This window comes from Microcaecilia unicolor, chromosome 3 (genome assembly GCF_901765095.1).
Source record: "Microcaecilia unicolor chromosome 3, aMicUni1.1, whole genome shotgun sequence".
Classification (NCBI taxonomy): Eukaryota; Metazoa; Chordata; class Amphibia; order Gymnophiona; family Siphonopidae; genus Microcaecilia; species Microcaecilia unicolor.
The window spans coordinates 209,699,169-209,713,148 of record NC_044033.1 but is presented as its reverse complement, the minus strand read 5'-3'; the positions used below and the strand labels follow the sequence as shown (position 1 = coordinate 209,713,148).

The following is a 13,980-nucleotide window of genomic DNA, read 5'->3' as shown; positions in this document are numbered from 1 at the left end:
GTTGCTCATTATAGACGTCATGTTCAGAAGATGGGGACAGACTTAATACGTATACTTTGGAAGAAAGGGGAGATACGATAGAGACATTTAAATACTATGCGGCGGCGGCGGCAGCAAGTACTACTATAATCTGGCTCATTGGTTTTGTTTTTAAAATTGCAAACTCCAGAGGGGTTGGGGGCAGGAAGCAAACTCCCCCCTACACCCCCCCCCCCCAAAAAAAAAAGACCTGAACCAGAGGCTCAAGGGCCCCAGCCTGTAAACAGGGGCCTGCGTGGAAAAAACCCCAACCTCCAACCTGTAAATGGTCCATGGGTCAAATCCCTAAGACTGACATGACCAAAGGGATGCCACCAGTTGTAGCCTGGCCATGTGGGAGTAAGGCTAGAAAAAAGGGGGGGAAAAAACAACAACAAAAAACAGCTGCACTAGTTCAACCTGCACCATCACTGGAGGTAGAGAAATACCAACCAGCCCCAGGCTGTACCTGCTGTTATACTGGTGAGGTCACTGAACTTGTCTGTCTACCTCCATCTGTTAGTTGGGAGATGTAACCCATTGGTGTGGACTAGTCTTGCTGGACAATCAGGAACAACAGATTAACTCTAAATTTCACGTTTTAAAAATGTTAACATCAGCTTCACTGCATACGAAAATGGACATTTAAGAACTTGCAAAACAGCTACTGTGCCCATGACAGATTTTATTAACATTCCGTCCTTTTAAGGTTAATTATGAAAACATAGGTAAGTAGGGACAACACAGAGAAATAGTCTTTGCTCTGAAAACAAAAATATTTAATGAAAATTACACTGAGCAGCAGAAACAAAAATACTTCCAATGGAAAAAAAAATCTTAAATACTTATTTTGACAGAACCTTTTGTGCATAACCCTAAATGTTAAAAAAAAAAAAAAAACACAACACCACACAAGATGGTTTTCTAGATAACAGGCGCCTGCAATTCCACATTTTAGCCTCATAAATCCATATCCTGCACAACTGTAGTGGGAAGAAAGTTATTTTCTTAAACTAAGCTTGAGTGCTGTGGACCTATGCTGGCTCAGGGTGCAAAAGCTGTGTTTTTGCAGTTACACTTTAAGAACTGAGGATCATGTCTCAGGAAAAAGAAAAACGTCTATATTTCCATTCTGTGCAGCCACAAGAATTTACCACCAAAGCCCAGAATTACCAGAACACACAGAGCTCAGAAATGCTCTGCAGGATCTAAAAGTTGCTTACTAAGCACAGTAACCCATGACACGGAAAATAGAGGAAATGAGCTTGCTGGGAGGGTCCGTGTTCCCACCACTACCACTCTCTTTTTCCTCATCATTTTTATGGTGCCTCCTTTCTGGGTCTGTCTCTTCAGCGAGTCCCAGCTGTATGAGTGGAGATGGCTATCCAACATCGAATGCTGCTGTGTAGCCTTGGGGGTTCATTTGTCAGTATGTACAACAGCGCCAGCTCTCACAGTAACTCAGAAAAAGTCAAAGTTTGAAGGGGGGTGGGGGGGGAGCATGAATACAGCACAGACAGCTCAAGGGAAGACTTAGCAGGAGGTTTATTTTTCTAAATGACTAATCAAAGGCGTGTATCATTTGTACACAAACATACAGAATAAAATATTAGGGACAAAAACAAAAGAGACAAGGTTGGGAGAGACAGACCAGGTAAATGTCGATCCTACAACTGGTCTGGTGAGGCAAAATGCACATGTCTTCCCCAGAATTCTGTCCTGCAGGTGTTTTGGTTAAAAATAAATAGCGGCATGGTGAGAAGATGTGGAAAAATCTTCAACCTTCTGGGTGCTAGAGAGGCACTAGGAGTCTTCCTCAAAGGCTCGATGTGTGTTTGGAAACCTCTGAGCACTGTAGCTAGGATCCTCCCGGACTCTCCTCTGGATATCCAGGCGCAACTGAAGAAAAAGGTACCAATTAAAAATGTAATTCTTATATTGCAAGTCAATCCAAAATACCGAGCTCAAAGTGAATGACAGAACAAATAACGGCTATAAATGTAAAAAAATAAAAATCAACTTTACAAAAATGTAATGGAAACAACCAAATTTTCAAAGCCCTCCTAAAATGCAAATCATTATTTGTAATAAAGTTGAAATGGAGCAGCTCCTGCTATTATCTTCTTCGTTGTTCAAATCTATGGCCAGAGAAAACAACTGACACCCAGAGGCCCGCTGCTTCTAGCCCCCCCCCCCCCCCCCCCAGTGATGCAACTGACCATTCCCTCCTACCTTCTAGGGAACCGAAGGCCTAATTATAGTACAGACTCGTGGAGAGGCACAGGCCCATGACAGTTTTGGGGTTTTTTTTTAGCAGGCCCAGGTCATGACTCCAAACACTAGATTTTGCAACCTCATTAGGGGTTGTGACCCCCAGTTTAGGAAGCAAAAGCAAATCTAAAAGGAGGGAGAATCAGCTGGGCAATGTGTCATCTCTTTCTCCTCCCTCTGCCAGATTCAGGAAAAGTGGGCCACCCCAGCTACAGGATCAAATCACTTCCAAAGGTACAGAACAGCAACAGTACTGCTTTCTTTTCTCATACAATTTAGCCATTTCATTCTCATCCGAGGAATACGTCTTTCCAGATCTCGCCGGCATTTTCAAATAGGGCCAGACTACAAAGACACACATAAACTCTTCCAACTCGTGAACAAACTACTAGATACCACACCGGTTACTACAACCAACACAGGCACCACCAGCAGACAACCTTGCTAAATACTAATGAGAAAATTATAAAGCTACGAATCATGCTACCACTCAATACCACCGACCACAAAAAATTCATTGAATGTCTGGACCCAATCACCGATGAATATCCAGCAACCGAATCTGGACAAACTTCGCTCTACTCACCGATGAAACCGTCACCCAAGCGATCAACAGGTTTGTCAAATCCCACTGCAAATTGGACATATGTCCCAACAACCTAATAAAATCCGCCCCTCAACGCTTCATAGCAGACCTCACCGTCACACCTAAACTACATGTTACAACATGGACTCTTCCCTAAGGATAAAGGAAACATAACTACTCAACCCAATACCTAAAGATTCAAAGAAAAAAGCAATTGACATAACCAACTACCGCCCAGTAGCATCTATCCCTCTGGCAGTCAAACTAATGGAAAGTATGGTAACCAAGCAGCTTACCGACTACTTAAATTCTCAATACTACACGAATCTCTATCAGGATTTCGATCCAACCACAGCACCAAAATAGTACTAATCACTCTCCTAACCAAATTCAAACAAGCAATTGCAACTGGCAACAGTGTACTTCTCCTACAATTTGACATGTCCAGCGCGTTCGACATGGTTAACCATAAAATACTATTAAACATCATAGAATACTTCAGGATTGGAGGAAGCATACTTAGCTGGATCAAAGGCTTCCTAACCACAAGAACATACCAAGTGATATCAAATTCGAATACGTCATCACCATGGAAACCAGAATGTGGAGTACCCCAAGGATCACCGCTTTCACCAACCCTTTTCAACCTATTGATGACACCTCTAGCCAAATCTCTATCCAACCAAGGTCTTAATCCTTACATCTATGCAGACGATTTCACGATCTACATCCCGTTCAAACATGATCTAACAGAAATCACAAATGAAATTAAACACAGCCTCCAAATTATGAATTCATGAGCAGATGCATTTCAATTAAAACTTAACGCAGAAAAAACACAATGTCTCATCCTATCATCACAATATAACACACCCTTCCTGTTTCACATAGCCTGAAAATTCTCGGAGTTACAATTGACCGAAATCTCACAATAGAAAGCCATGCGAAAAATACAACAAAGAAAATGTTCCATTCAATGTGGAAACTCAAAAGAGTAAAACCTTTTGTCCCAAGGGAAATATTCCATAGCCTGGTACAATCAATGGTGCTAAGCCACCTAGATTATGCCGGATGCAAAGAACAAATCATTAAGAAACTCCAAACTGCCCAAAACATAGCAGCCAGACTCATATTTAGAAAAACGAAATATGAAAGTGCCAAACCCCTAAGAGAAAAACTACACTGGCTCCCACTTAAAGAACGTATTGCATTCAAAACCTGCACCCTGGTTCATAAAATCATTCACGGCGATGCCCCGGTCTACATGTCAGACCTCATAGACTTACCAACCAGGAACACAAAAAGGTCAGCACGCACATTCCTGAATCTCCACTACCCTAGCTGCAAAGGCCTAAAATATATATCAACATATGCTGATGGTGGAAGGAGAATAACCAGTGGGACACTGTCATACCGGGGTACAAAGTATATCGTAGTGATAGGGTGGACCGGACTGGTGGAGGGGTAGCATTGTATATTAACGAGAGCCTTGACTCAGATAGATTACAAATTCAGCAGGACACAAATCACACCTTTGAATCATTGTGGGTTGAAATTCCATGTATAAAAGGGGAAAAAACGGTGCTAGGAGTGTACTACCGTCCGCCTCGCCAGGATGAGCAGGTAGACGCAGAAATGATAAAAGAAATCAGAGACTCAAACAAAATGGGCAATGTGATAATGGGTGACTTCAATTATCCAAATATAGACTGGGTAAATGTAACATCGGGACACGCTACAGAGGTACAATTCCTTGATGAAATCAAGGACAGCTTTATGGAGTAGCTGGTGCAGGAGCCGACGAGAGAAGGAAAAATTCTAGACTTGGTCCTTAGTGGAGCGCATGATCTGGTGAGTAACGTTATGGTACTGGGGCCGCTTGATAACAGTGATCATAATATGATCAGTTTTGATATCGACCTTGAAGTAACTGTACACAGAAAGTCAAATACGTTAGCGTTTAACTTTAAAAAAGGAGACTATGATAAAATGAGAAGAACGGTATAAAAAAAAAAACTTAGGGGGGCAACTCAGAGAGTAAAAACTGTACAACAGGCGTGGACGCTGTTCAAAAATACCATCCTGGAGACCCAGGCCATACATATTCCGCGAATTAGAAAAGAAAGACGGAAGTCCAAAAGACAGCCGGCCTGGTTGAAAAGTGAGGTGAAGGAAGCTATTAGGGCTAAAAGAAACGCCTTCAGAAAATGGAAGAAGGAACCGTCTGAAAATAACAAGAAGCAGCATAAGGAGTGTCAAAGCAAATGCAAGGCGCAGATAAAGAAGGCCAAGAGGGATTATGAAAAAAAGATAGCATTAGAGGCAAAAAAACATAGTAAAAATTTTTTCCGGTATATTAAAAGCAGGAAGCTGGCAAAAGAATCAGTTGGGCCGCTGGATGACCGAAGGGTAAAAGGGGCGATCAAGGAAGACAAAGACGTAGCGGAGAGACTGAATGAATTCTTTGCTTCGGTCTTCACCGAGGAAGATTTGGGTGGGATACCGGTGTCGGAAATGGTATTTCAAGCGGACGAGTCGGAGAAACTTACTGACTTCACGGTAAACCTGGAGGACGTAATGGGGCAGTTCAGCAAACTGAAGAGTAGCAAATCTCCTGGACCGGATGGTATTCATCCTAGAATACTGATAGAACTGAAAAACGAGCTTGCGGAGCTACTGCTAGTGATATGCAACTTATCCTTAAAATCGAGCGAGGTACCGGAAGATTGGAGGGTGGCCAATGTAACGCCCATTTTTAAAAAAGGCTCCAGGGGAGATCCGGGAAATTATAGACCGGTGAGTCTGACGTCAGTGCCGGGGAAAATGGTAGAGGCTATTATTAAAAACAAAATTACAGAGCACATCCGAGGACATGGATTACTGAGACCGAGTCAGCACGGCTTTTGTGTGGGGAAATCTTGCCTGACCAATTTACTTCAATTCTTTGAAGGAGTAAACAAACATGTGGACAAAGGGGAACCGGTTGATATTGTGTATCTGGATTTTCAAAAGGCGTTTGACAAGGTACCTCATGAAAGGCTACAGAGGAAATTGGAGGGTCATGGGATAGGAGGAAATGTCCTATTGTGGATTAAAAACTGGTTGAAGGATAGAAAACAGAGAGTGGGGTTAAATGGTCAGTATTCACAATGGAGAAGGGTAGTTAGTGGGGTTCCTCAGGGGTCTGTGCTAGGACCGCTGCTTTTTAATATATTTATAAATGATTTAGAGATGGGAGTAACTAGTGAGGTAATTAAATTTGCTGATGACACAAAGTTATTCAAAGTTGTTAAATCGTGACAGGATTGTGAAGAATTACAGGAGGACCTTACGAGACTGGGAGACTGGGCGGCTAAATGGCAGATGACGTTTAATGTGAACAAGTGCAAGGTGATGCATGTGGGAAAAAAGAAAGCGAATGCTACATACCTGTAGAAGGTATTCTCCGAGGACAGCAGGTTGATTGTTCTCACTGATGGGTGACGTCCACGGCAGCCCCTCCAATCGGAAACTTCACTAGCAAAGGCCTTTGCTAGTCCTCACGCGCCCATGCGCGGCCGTCTTCCTGCCCGAACCGGCTCGTGTTCGTCAGTCCCGTATGTAGCAAGACAAAGACAAGGGAAGACACAACTCCAAAGGGGAGGCGGGCGGGTTTGTGAGAACAATCAGCCTGCTGTCCTCGGAGAATACCTTCTAAAGGTATGTAGCATTCGCTTTCTCCGAGGACAAGCAGGCTGCTTGTTCTCACTGATGGGGTATCCCTAGCCCTCAGGCTCACTCAAAACAACAAACATGGTCAATTGGGCCTCGCAACGGCGAGGACATAACTGAGATTGACCTAACAACTTATCCAACTAACAGAGAGTGTAGCCTGGAACAGAATAAAACATGGGCCTAGGGGGGTGGAGTTGGATTCTAAACCCTGAACAGATTCTGAAGCACTGACTGCCCGAACCGACTGTCGCGTCGGGTATCCTGCTGCAGGCAGTAATGAGATGTGAATGTGTGGACAGATGACCACGTCGCAGCCTTGCAAATCTCTTCAATAGTGGCTGACTTCAAGTGGGCTACCGAAGCTGTCATTGCTCTAACATTATGAGCCGTGACATGACCCTCAAGAGCCAGCCCAGCCTGGGCGTAAGTGAAGGAAATGCAATCTGCTAGCCAATTGGATATGGTGCGTTTCCCCACAGCCACTCCCCTCCTGTTGGGATCAAAAGAAACAAACAATTGGGCGGACTGTCTGTTGGGCTGTGTCCGCTCCAGATAGAAGGCCAATGCTCTCTTGCAGTCCAATGTGTGCAGCTGACGTTCAGCAGGGCAGGAATGAGGACGGGGAAAAAATGTTGCCAAGACAATTGACTGGTTCAGATGGAACTCCGACACAACCTTTGGCAAGAACTTAGGGTGAGTGCGGAGGACTACTCTGTTATGATGAAATTTGGTGTAAGGGGCCTGGGCTACCAGGGCCTGAAGCCCACTGACTCTACGAGCTGAAGTAACTGCCACCAAGAAAATGACCTTCCAGGTCAAGTACTTCAGATGGCAGGAGTTCAGTGGCTCAAAAGGAGGTTTCATCAGCTGGGTGAGAACGACATTGAGATCCCATGACACTGTAGGAGATTTGACAGGGGGCTTTGACAAAAGCAAACCTCTCTTGAAGCGAACAACTAAAGGCTGTCCCGAGATCGGCTTACCTTCCAGACGGTAATGGTATGCACTGATTGCACTAAGGTGAACCCTTACAGAGTTGGTCTTGAGACCAGACTCAGACAAGTGCAGAAGGTATTCAAGCAGGGTCTGTGTAGGACAAGAGCGAGGATCTAGGGCCTTGCTGTCACACCAGACGGCAAACCTCCTCCATAGAAAGAAGTAACTCCTCTTAGTGGAATCTTTCCTGGAAGCAAGCAAGATGCGGGAGACACCCTCTGACAGACCCAAAGAGGCAAAGTCTATGCTCTCAACATCCAGGCCATGAGAGCCAGAGACTGGAGGTTGGGATGCAGAAGCGCCCCTTCGTCCTGTGTGATGAGGGTCAGAAAACACTCCAATCTCCACGGTTCTTCGGAGGATAACTCCAGAAGAAGAGGGAACAAGATCTGATGCGGCCAAAAAGGAGCAATCAGAATCATGGTGCCTCGGTCTTGCTTGAGTTTCAACAAAGTCTTCCCCACCAGAGGTATGGGAGGATAAGCATACAGCAGACCCTCCCCCCAGTCCAGGAGGAAGGCATCCGATGCCAGTCTGCCGTGGGCCTGAAGCCTGGAACAGAACTGAGGGACTTTGTGGTTGGCTCGAGATGCAAAGAGATCTACCAAGGGGGTGCCCCACACCTGGAAGATCTGGCACACTACTCGGGAATTGAGCGACCACTCGTGAGGTTGCTAATCCTGCTCAGTCTGTCGGCCAGACTGTTGTTTACGCTTGCCAGATATGTGGCTTGGAGCACCATGCCGTGACTGCGAGCCCAGAGCCACATGCTGACGGCTTCCTGACACAGGGGGCGAGATCCGGTGCCCCCCTGCTTGTTGATGTAACACATGGCAACCTGATTGTCTGTCTGAATTTGGATAATTTGGTGGGACAGCCGATCTCTGAAAGCCTTCAGAGCGTTCCAGACGGCTCGCAACTCCAGAAGATTGATCTGCAGATCGCGTTCCTGGAGGGACCAGCTTCCCTGGGTGTGAAGCCCATCGACATGAGCTCCCCACCCCAGGAGAGACGCATCCGTAGTCAGCACTTTTTGTGACTGATCCCCAGCAGCCTGAAACCACTGGGAAGCTAGGGTCCATTGAGCTGATCTCATGTGAAGGCGGGCCATGGGAGTCACATGAACTGTGGAGGCCATGTGGCCCAGCAATCTCAACATCTGCCGAGCTGTGATCTGCTGGGACGCTCGCAGCCGCGAGACGAGGGACAACAAGTTGTTGGCTCTCGCCTCTGGGAGATAGGCACGAGCCGTCCGAGAATCCAGCAGAGCGCCTATGAATTCGAGTCTCTGTACTGGGAGAAGATGGGACTTTGGATAATTTATCACAAACCCCAGTAGCTCCAGGAGGCGAATAGTCATCTGCATGGACTGCAGGGCTCCTGCCTCGGATGTGTTCTTCACCAGCCAATCGTCGAGATATGGGAACACGTGTACCCCCAGTCTGCGAAGTGCCGCTGCTACTACAGCCAAGCACTTGGTGAACACTCTGGGCGCAGAGGTGAGCCCAAAGGGTAGCACACAGTACTGGAAGTGACGTGTGCCCAGCTGAAATCGCAGATACTGTCTGTGAGCTGGCAGTATCGGGATGTGCGTGTAGGCGTCCTTCAAGTCCAGAGAGCATAGCCAATCGTTTTCCTGAATCATGGGGAGAAGGGTGCCCAGGGAAAGCATCCTGAACTTTTCCTTGACCAGATACTTGTTCAGGGCCCTTAGGTCTAGGATGGGACGCATCCCCCCTGTTTTCTTTTCCACAAGGAAGTACCTGGAATAGAATCCCAGCCCTTCTTGCCCGGATGGCACGGGCTCGACCGCATTGGCGCTGAGAAGGGCGGAGAGTTCCTCTGCAAGTACCTGCTTGTGCTGGAAGCTGTAAGACTAAGCTCCCGGTGGACAATTTGGAGGCCAAATTGAGGGTGTATCCTTGCCGGACTATTTGAAGAACCCACTGATCAGAGGTTATGAGAGGCCACCTTTGGTGAAAAACTTTCAACCTCCCGCCGACCGGCAGATCGCCCGGCACTGACACTTGGATGTCGGCTATGCTCTGCTGGAGCCAGTCGAAAGCTCGTCCCTTGCTTTTGCTGGGGAGCCGAGGGGCCTTGCTGAGGCGCACACTGCTGACGAGATCGAGCACGCTGGGGCTTAGCCTGGGCCGCAGGCTGTCGAGAAGGAGGATTGTACCTACGCTTACCAGAAGAGTAGGGAACAGTCTTCCTTCCCCCATAAAAACGTCTACCTGTGGAGGTAGAAGCTGAAGGCTGCCGGCGGGAGAACTTGTCGAAAGCGGTATCCCGCTGGTGGAGCTGCTCTACCACCTGTTCAACCTTCTCTCTAAAACTATTATCCGCACGGCAAGGCGAGTCCGCAATCCGCTGCTGGATCCTATTCTCCAGGTCGGAGGCACACAGCCATGAGAGTCTGCACATCACCACACCTTGAGCAGCGGCCCTGGACGCAACATCAAAGGTGTCATACACCCCTCTGGCCAGGAATTTTCTGCACGCCTTCAGCTGCCTGACCACCTCCTGAAATGGCTTGGCTTGCTCAGGAGGGAGCTTGTCCACCAAGCCCGCCAACTGCCACACATTGTTCCGCATGTGCATGCTCGTGTAGAGCTGGTAAGACTGAATTTTGGCCACGAGCATAGAGGAATGGTAGGCCTTCCTCCCAAAGGAGTCTAAGGTTCTAGAGTCTTTGCCCGGGGGCGCTGAAGCATGCTCTCTAGAACTCTTAGCCTTCTTTAGGGCCAAATCCACAACTCCAGAGTCGTGAGGCAACTGAGTGCACATCAGCTCTGGGTCCCCATGGACTCGATCTTCTTGGGAATGTGGGGATTACTTAAAGGCTTGGTCCAGTTCGCCAGCAATGTCTTTTTTAGGACATGATGCATGGGTACTGTGGACGCTTCCTTAGGTGGAGAAGGATAGTCCAGGAGCTCAAACATTTCAGCCCTGGGCTCGTCCTCCACAACCACCGGGAAGGGGATGGCCGTAGACATCTCCCGGACAAAGGCCGCAAAAGACAGACTCTCGGGAGGAGAAAGCTGCCTTTCAGGGGAGGGAGTGGGATCAGAAGGAAGACCATCAGACTCCTCGTTCACGAACCTGTGTCTGAAGCCGTGCCCGGCTCGACTCCGTTGAACCACGACCACGGTGGGAGCGTCGAGAGGTAGACTCCCTCGCCCGCACCGGCGAAGCTCCCTCCGCCGACGTCGTCGGGGAGCCTTCCTGGGAGGCGACCGCAGTCGGTACCGCAAGCGGCACCGATGTCGGAGACCTCACTCCGGGCAAGGGGCCAGCCGGCGCAAGCACCCCCGGTACCGGAGGGGAAGGGCGCAACAGCTCTCCCAGGATCTCTGGGAGAACGGCCCGGAGACTCTCGTGCAGGGCGGCTGTGGAGAAAGACATGGAAGCCGATGCAGGAGTCCAAGTCAGAGTCTGTTCGGGGCGTGGAGGCTGTTCCGGGCTGTCCAAGGTGGAGCGCATCGACACCTCCTGAACAGAGGGTGAGCGGTCCTCCCGGTGCCGATGCCTGCTGGGTGCCGACTCCCTCAGCGACCTAGAGCTCTCGGTACCGACGCGGGAAGGAGACCGGTGTCGATGCTTCTTTGACTTTTTCAAACGAAGCATGTCACCGGAGCTTCCCGGTACCGACGAGGACGTAGAATCCAGCCGTCGCTTCCTCGGGGCCGAGGCCGAAGGTCGGTCTCGGGGGGGCTGTACCACAGGAGCCCTCAGGGTAGGGGGAGACCACCCTAAGGCTCACCGCCACCAGCAGGGGAATGGTCAGCCCTCACCTGCACTCCAGACGAAGCACCACCGTCCGATGACATCAGCACTAGTGGAGGTCCCGGTACCGCCGACGCCGCCTTCCGATGTCCCGGGCCCCGACGATGCAGAGGGTCGATGCCTCGATGCAATGGATACAGTCGCGGCCGAGGGCGGAGGTCTTGACGCTGTCGACGTCGACGCACTCGATACTCCCGGTGCCGATGCCGACGAAGAGCCCGAGAACAAAACGTTCCACTGGGCCAATCTCGCTACCTGAGTCCTTTTCTGTAAAAGGGCGCAAAGACTACAGGCCTGCGGGCGGTGCCCAGCCCCCAGACACTGAAGACACGTCGCGTGCCTATCAGTGAGCGAGATTACCCGGGCGCACTGGGTGCACTTCTTGAAGCCGCTGGGAGACTTCGATGACATGGGCGGAAAAATCACGCCGGCGAAATCAAAACTCGTAATTGCGGTAAGGCACCAAAAAGAGGGGGAGAAAAAAACTCGACCCGAGGCCTCAAAGGGGCCTACCCCGAAACCGAAAGAAAACTTACCGGGGCCAAAAACTAGAAATACGGGGAAGGCCCTTCTCCGAAATCCCTTTTTTTTTTTAAAGAGCGAAAAAGCCAAAAGACGCGCGAGGGTCAACTTAAGGGGCGCGAACGGCGCAAACACGACCGTACCGAGCGCGGACAAAAGAAGACTGATGAACACGAGCCGGTTCGGGCGGGAAGACGGCCGCGCATGCACGGTGCGCGCATGGGCGCGCGAGGACTAGCAAAGGCCTTTGCTAGTGAAGTTTCCGATTGGAGGGGCTGCCGTGGACGTCACCCATCAGTGAGAACAAGCAGCCTGCTTGTCCTCGGAGAACCTGAATTATAGCTACATCATGCAAGGTTCCACGTTAGGAGTTACAGACCAAGAAAGGGATCTGGGTGTCGTCGTATTATTAGGAAAGGTATGGAAAACAGGTGTGAGGATGTTATAATGCCATTGTATCGCTCCATGGTGCGACTGCACCTTGAGTGTGTTCAATTCTGGTCGCCGCATCTCAAGAAAGATATAGTAGAATTGGAAAAGGTGCAGCAAAGGGCGACTAAAATGATAGCGGGGATGGGACGACTTCCCTATGAAGAAAGATTAAGGAGGCTAGGGCTATTCAGCTTGGAGAAGAGACGGCTGAGGGGAGACATGATAGAGGTATATAAAATAATGAGTGGAGTGGAACAGGTGGATGTGAAGCGTCTGTTCACGCTTTCCAAAAATACTAGGACTAGGGGGCATTCGATGAAACTACAGTGTAGTAAATTTAAAACAAATCGGAGAAAATTTTTCTTCACCCAACGTATAATTAAACTCTGGAATTCGTTGCCGGAGAAAGTGGTGAAGGCGGTTAGCTTAGCAGAGTTTAAAAAGGGGTTGGACTGTTTCCTAAAGGACAAGTCCATAAACCGCTACTAAATGGACTTGGGAAAAATCCACAATTCCAGGAATAACATGTATAGAATGTTTGTACGTTTGGGAAGCTTGCCAGGTGCCCTTGGCCTGGATTGGCCGCTGTTGTGGACAGGATGCTGGGCTCGATGGACCCTTGGTCTTTTCCTAGTATGGCATTACTTATGTACTTATGTACTTATGCTTCCTGCTTTTCCTACATAAGCATGCAACTATGGAATGCACTACCAAACGCCATAAAAACAATGTACGACCTAACAAACTTCCAAAAATCACTTAAAACCAACCTGTTCAATAAGGCATACTATAATGATCAATCCTAAATACCAGACAACGAAACTTATACCAGAACTGGACAAAACCGAACTCTTTATACTCGACTGCTTCATTTACTTTGTCATTAATGAACTCTAACGCAATACCACTTTATTTCCCATTCCGGAAATGAATTCTCCATATTTGCCTGCTTAATTCACTCTGTCACTTATGAACCTAATGCAATACCACTTTGTATTTCTCATTCCGGAAATGGCGATCGCCATTACGGAATAAAGTAAGCTACATTGAGCCTGCAAATAGGTGGGAAAATGTGGGATACAAATGCAACAAATAAATAAATACCTGCTCTGTGTAGCTGCCTTGAACCTCGGGGTCCTCCAGGTCCTGAGTTAAACTCTCTGTGCTTGTCACTGGTTTGACCCCAGCCGCTTTTGCTGCTTTGCTCACCGCCTCAGAAAGTGACAGCTGGGGGCCATCTCCCTGCATTGTCTGTAGGACAGAGATCCACAAAATTATGTGTGGGGGAAGATAACTGAGAAGAGGCAGACTGCAGGAAAGGAAGGGGAAACAGAGAGGAACGAGGGAGAAGTCAAATGGGAATGCATCTTCCACCTGTCCCTTCCCATTTTATTTTTTGAACAATGTTATTAAAGTATTTCTCCCTTGGTTACTTATGTCATGAAGTTATCTTGAATGTCTTTCCAATTTTATTGTACATCACACTGAACCCTCAATGAAGGGAAAGGTGGAATTAGATCTTACCTGCTAATTTTCTTTCCTCTAGACCCTCCAGACCGGTCAAGACGCGTGGGTTATGTACTCCTACCAGCAGAGGGAAACTGAGAAAACACTGAACTTTTGGATACTGTATATAAAACCTGTGCGGTACA

At 48.2% G+C, this 13,980-nt stretch overlaps 1 protein-coding gene across 5 annotated transcripts in view; it reads right to left on the bottom strand.

Moving 5' to 3' along the window:
- Window positions 1–686: 686 nt before the first annotated feature.
- Window positions 687–13,980, bottom strand: part of BAG6 (BCL2 associated athanogene 6) — a 61,580-nt gene continuing 48,286 nt past the window's right edge. For all 5 annotated transcript variants that reach the window (XM_030197348.1, XM_030197353.1, XM_030197352.1 and 2 more), the window contains 2 exons: window positions 13,433–13,579; window positions 687–1,917 (listed from right to left, as the gene is read on the bottom strand). In XM_030197348.1, the coding sequence (XP_030053208.1) occupies window positions 1,822–1,917; window positions 13,433–13,579 (243 nt within the window). In that variant the 3' untranslated portion in view covers window positions 687–1,821. The remainder of the gene's footprint in view (window positions 1,918–13,432; window positions 13,580–13,980) is intronic.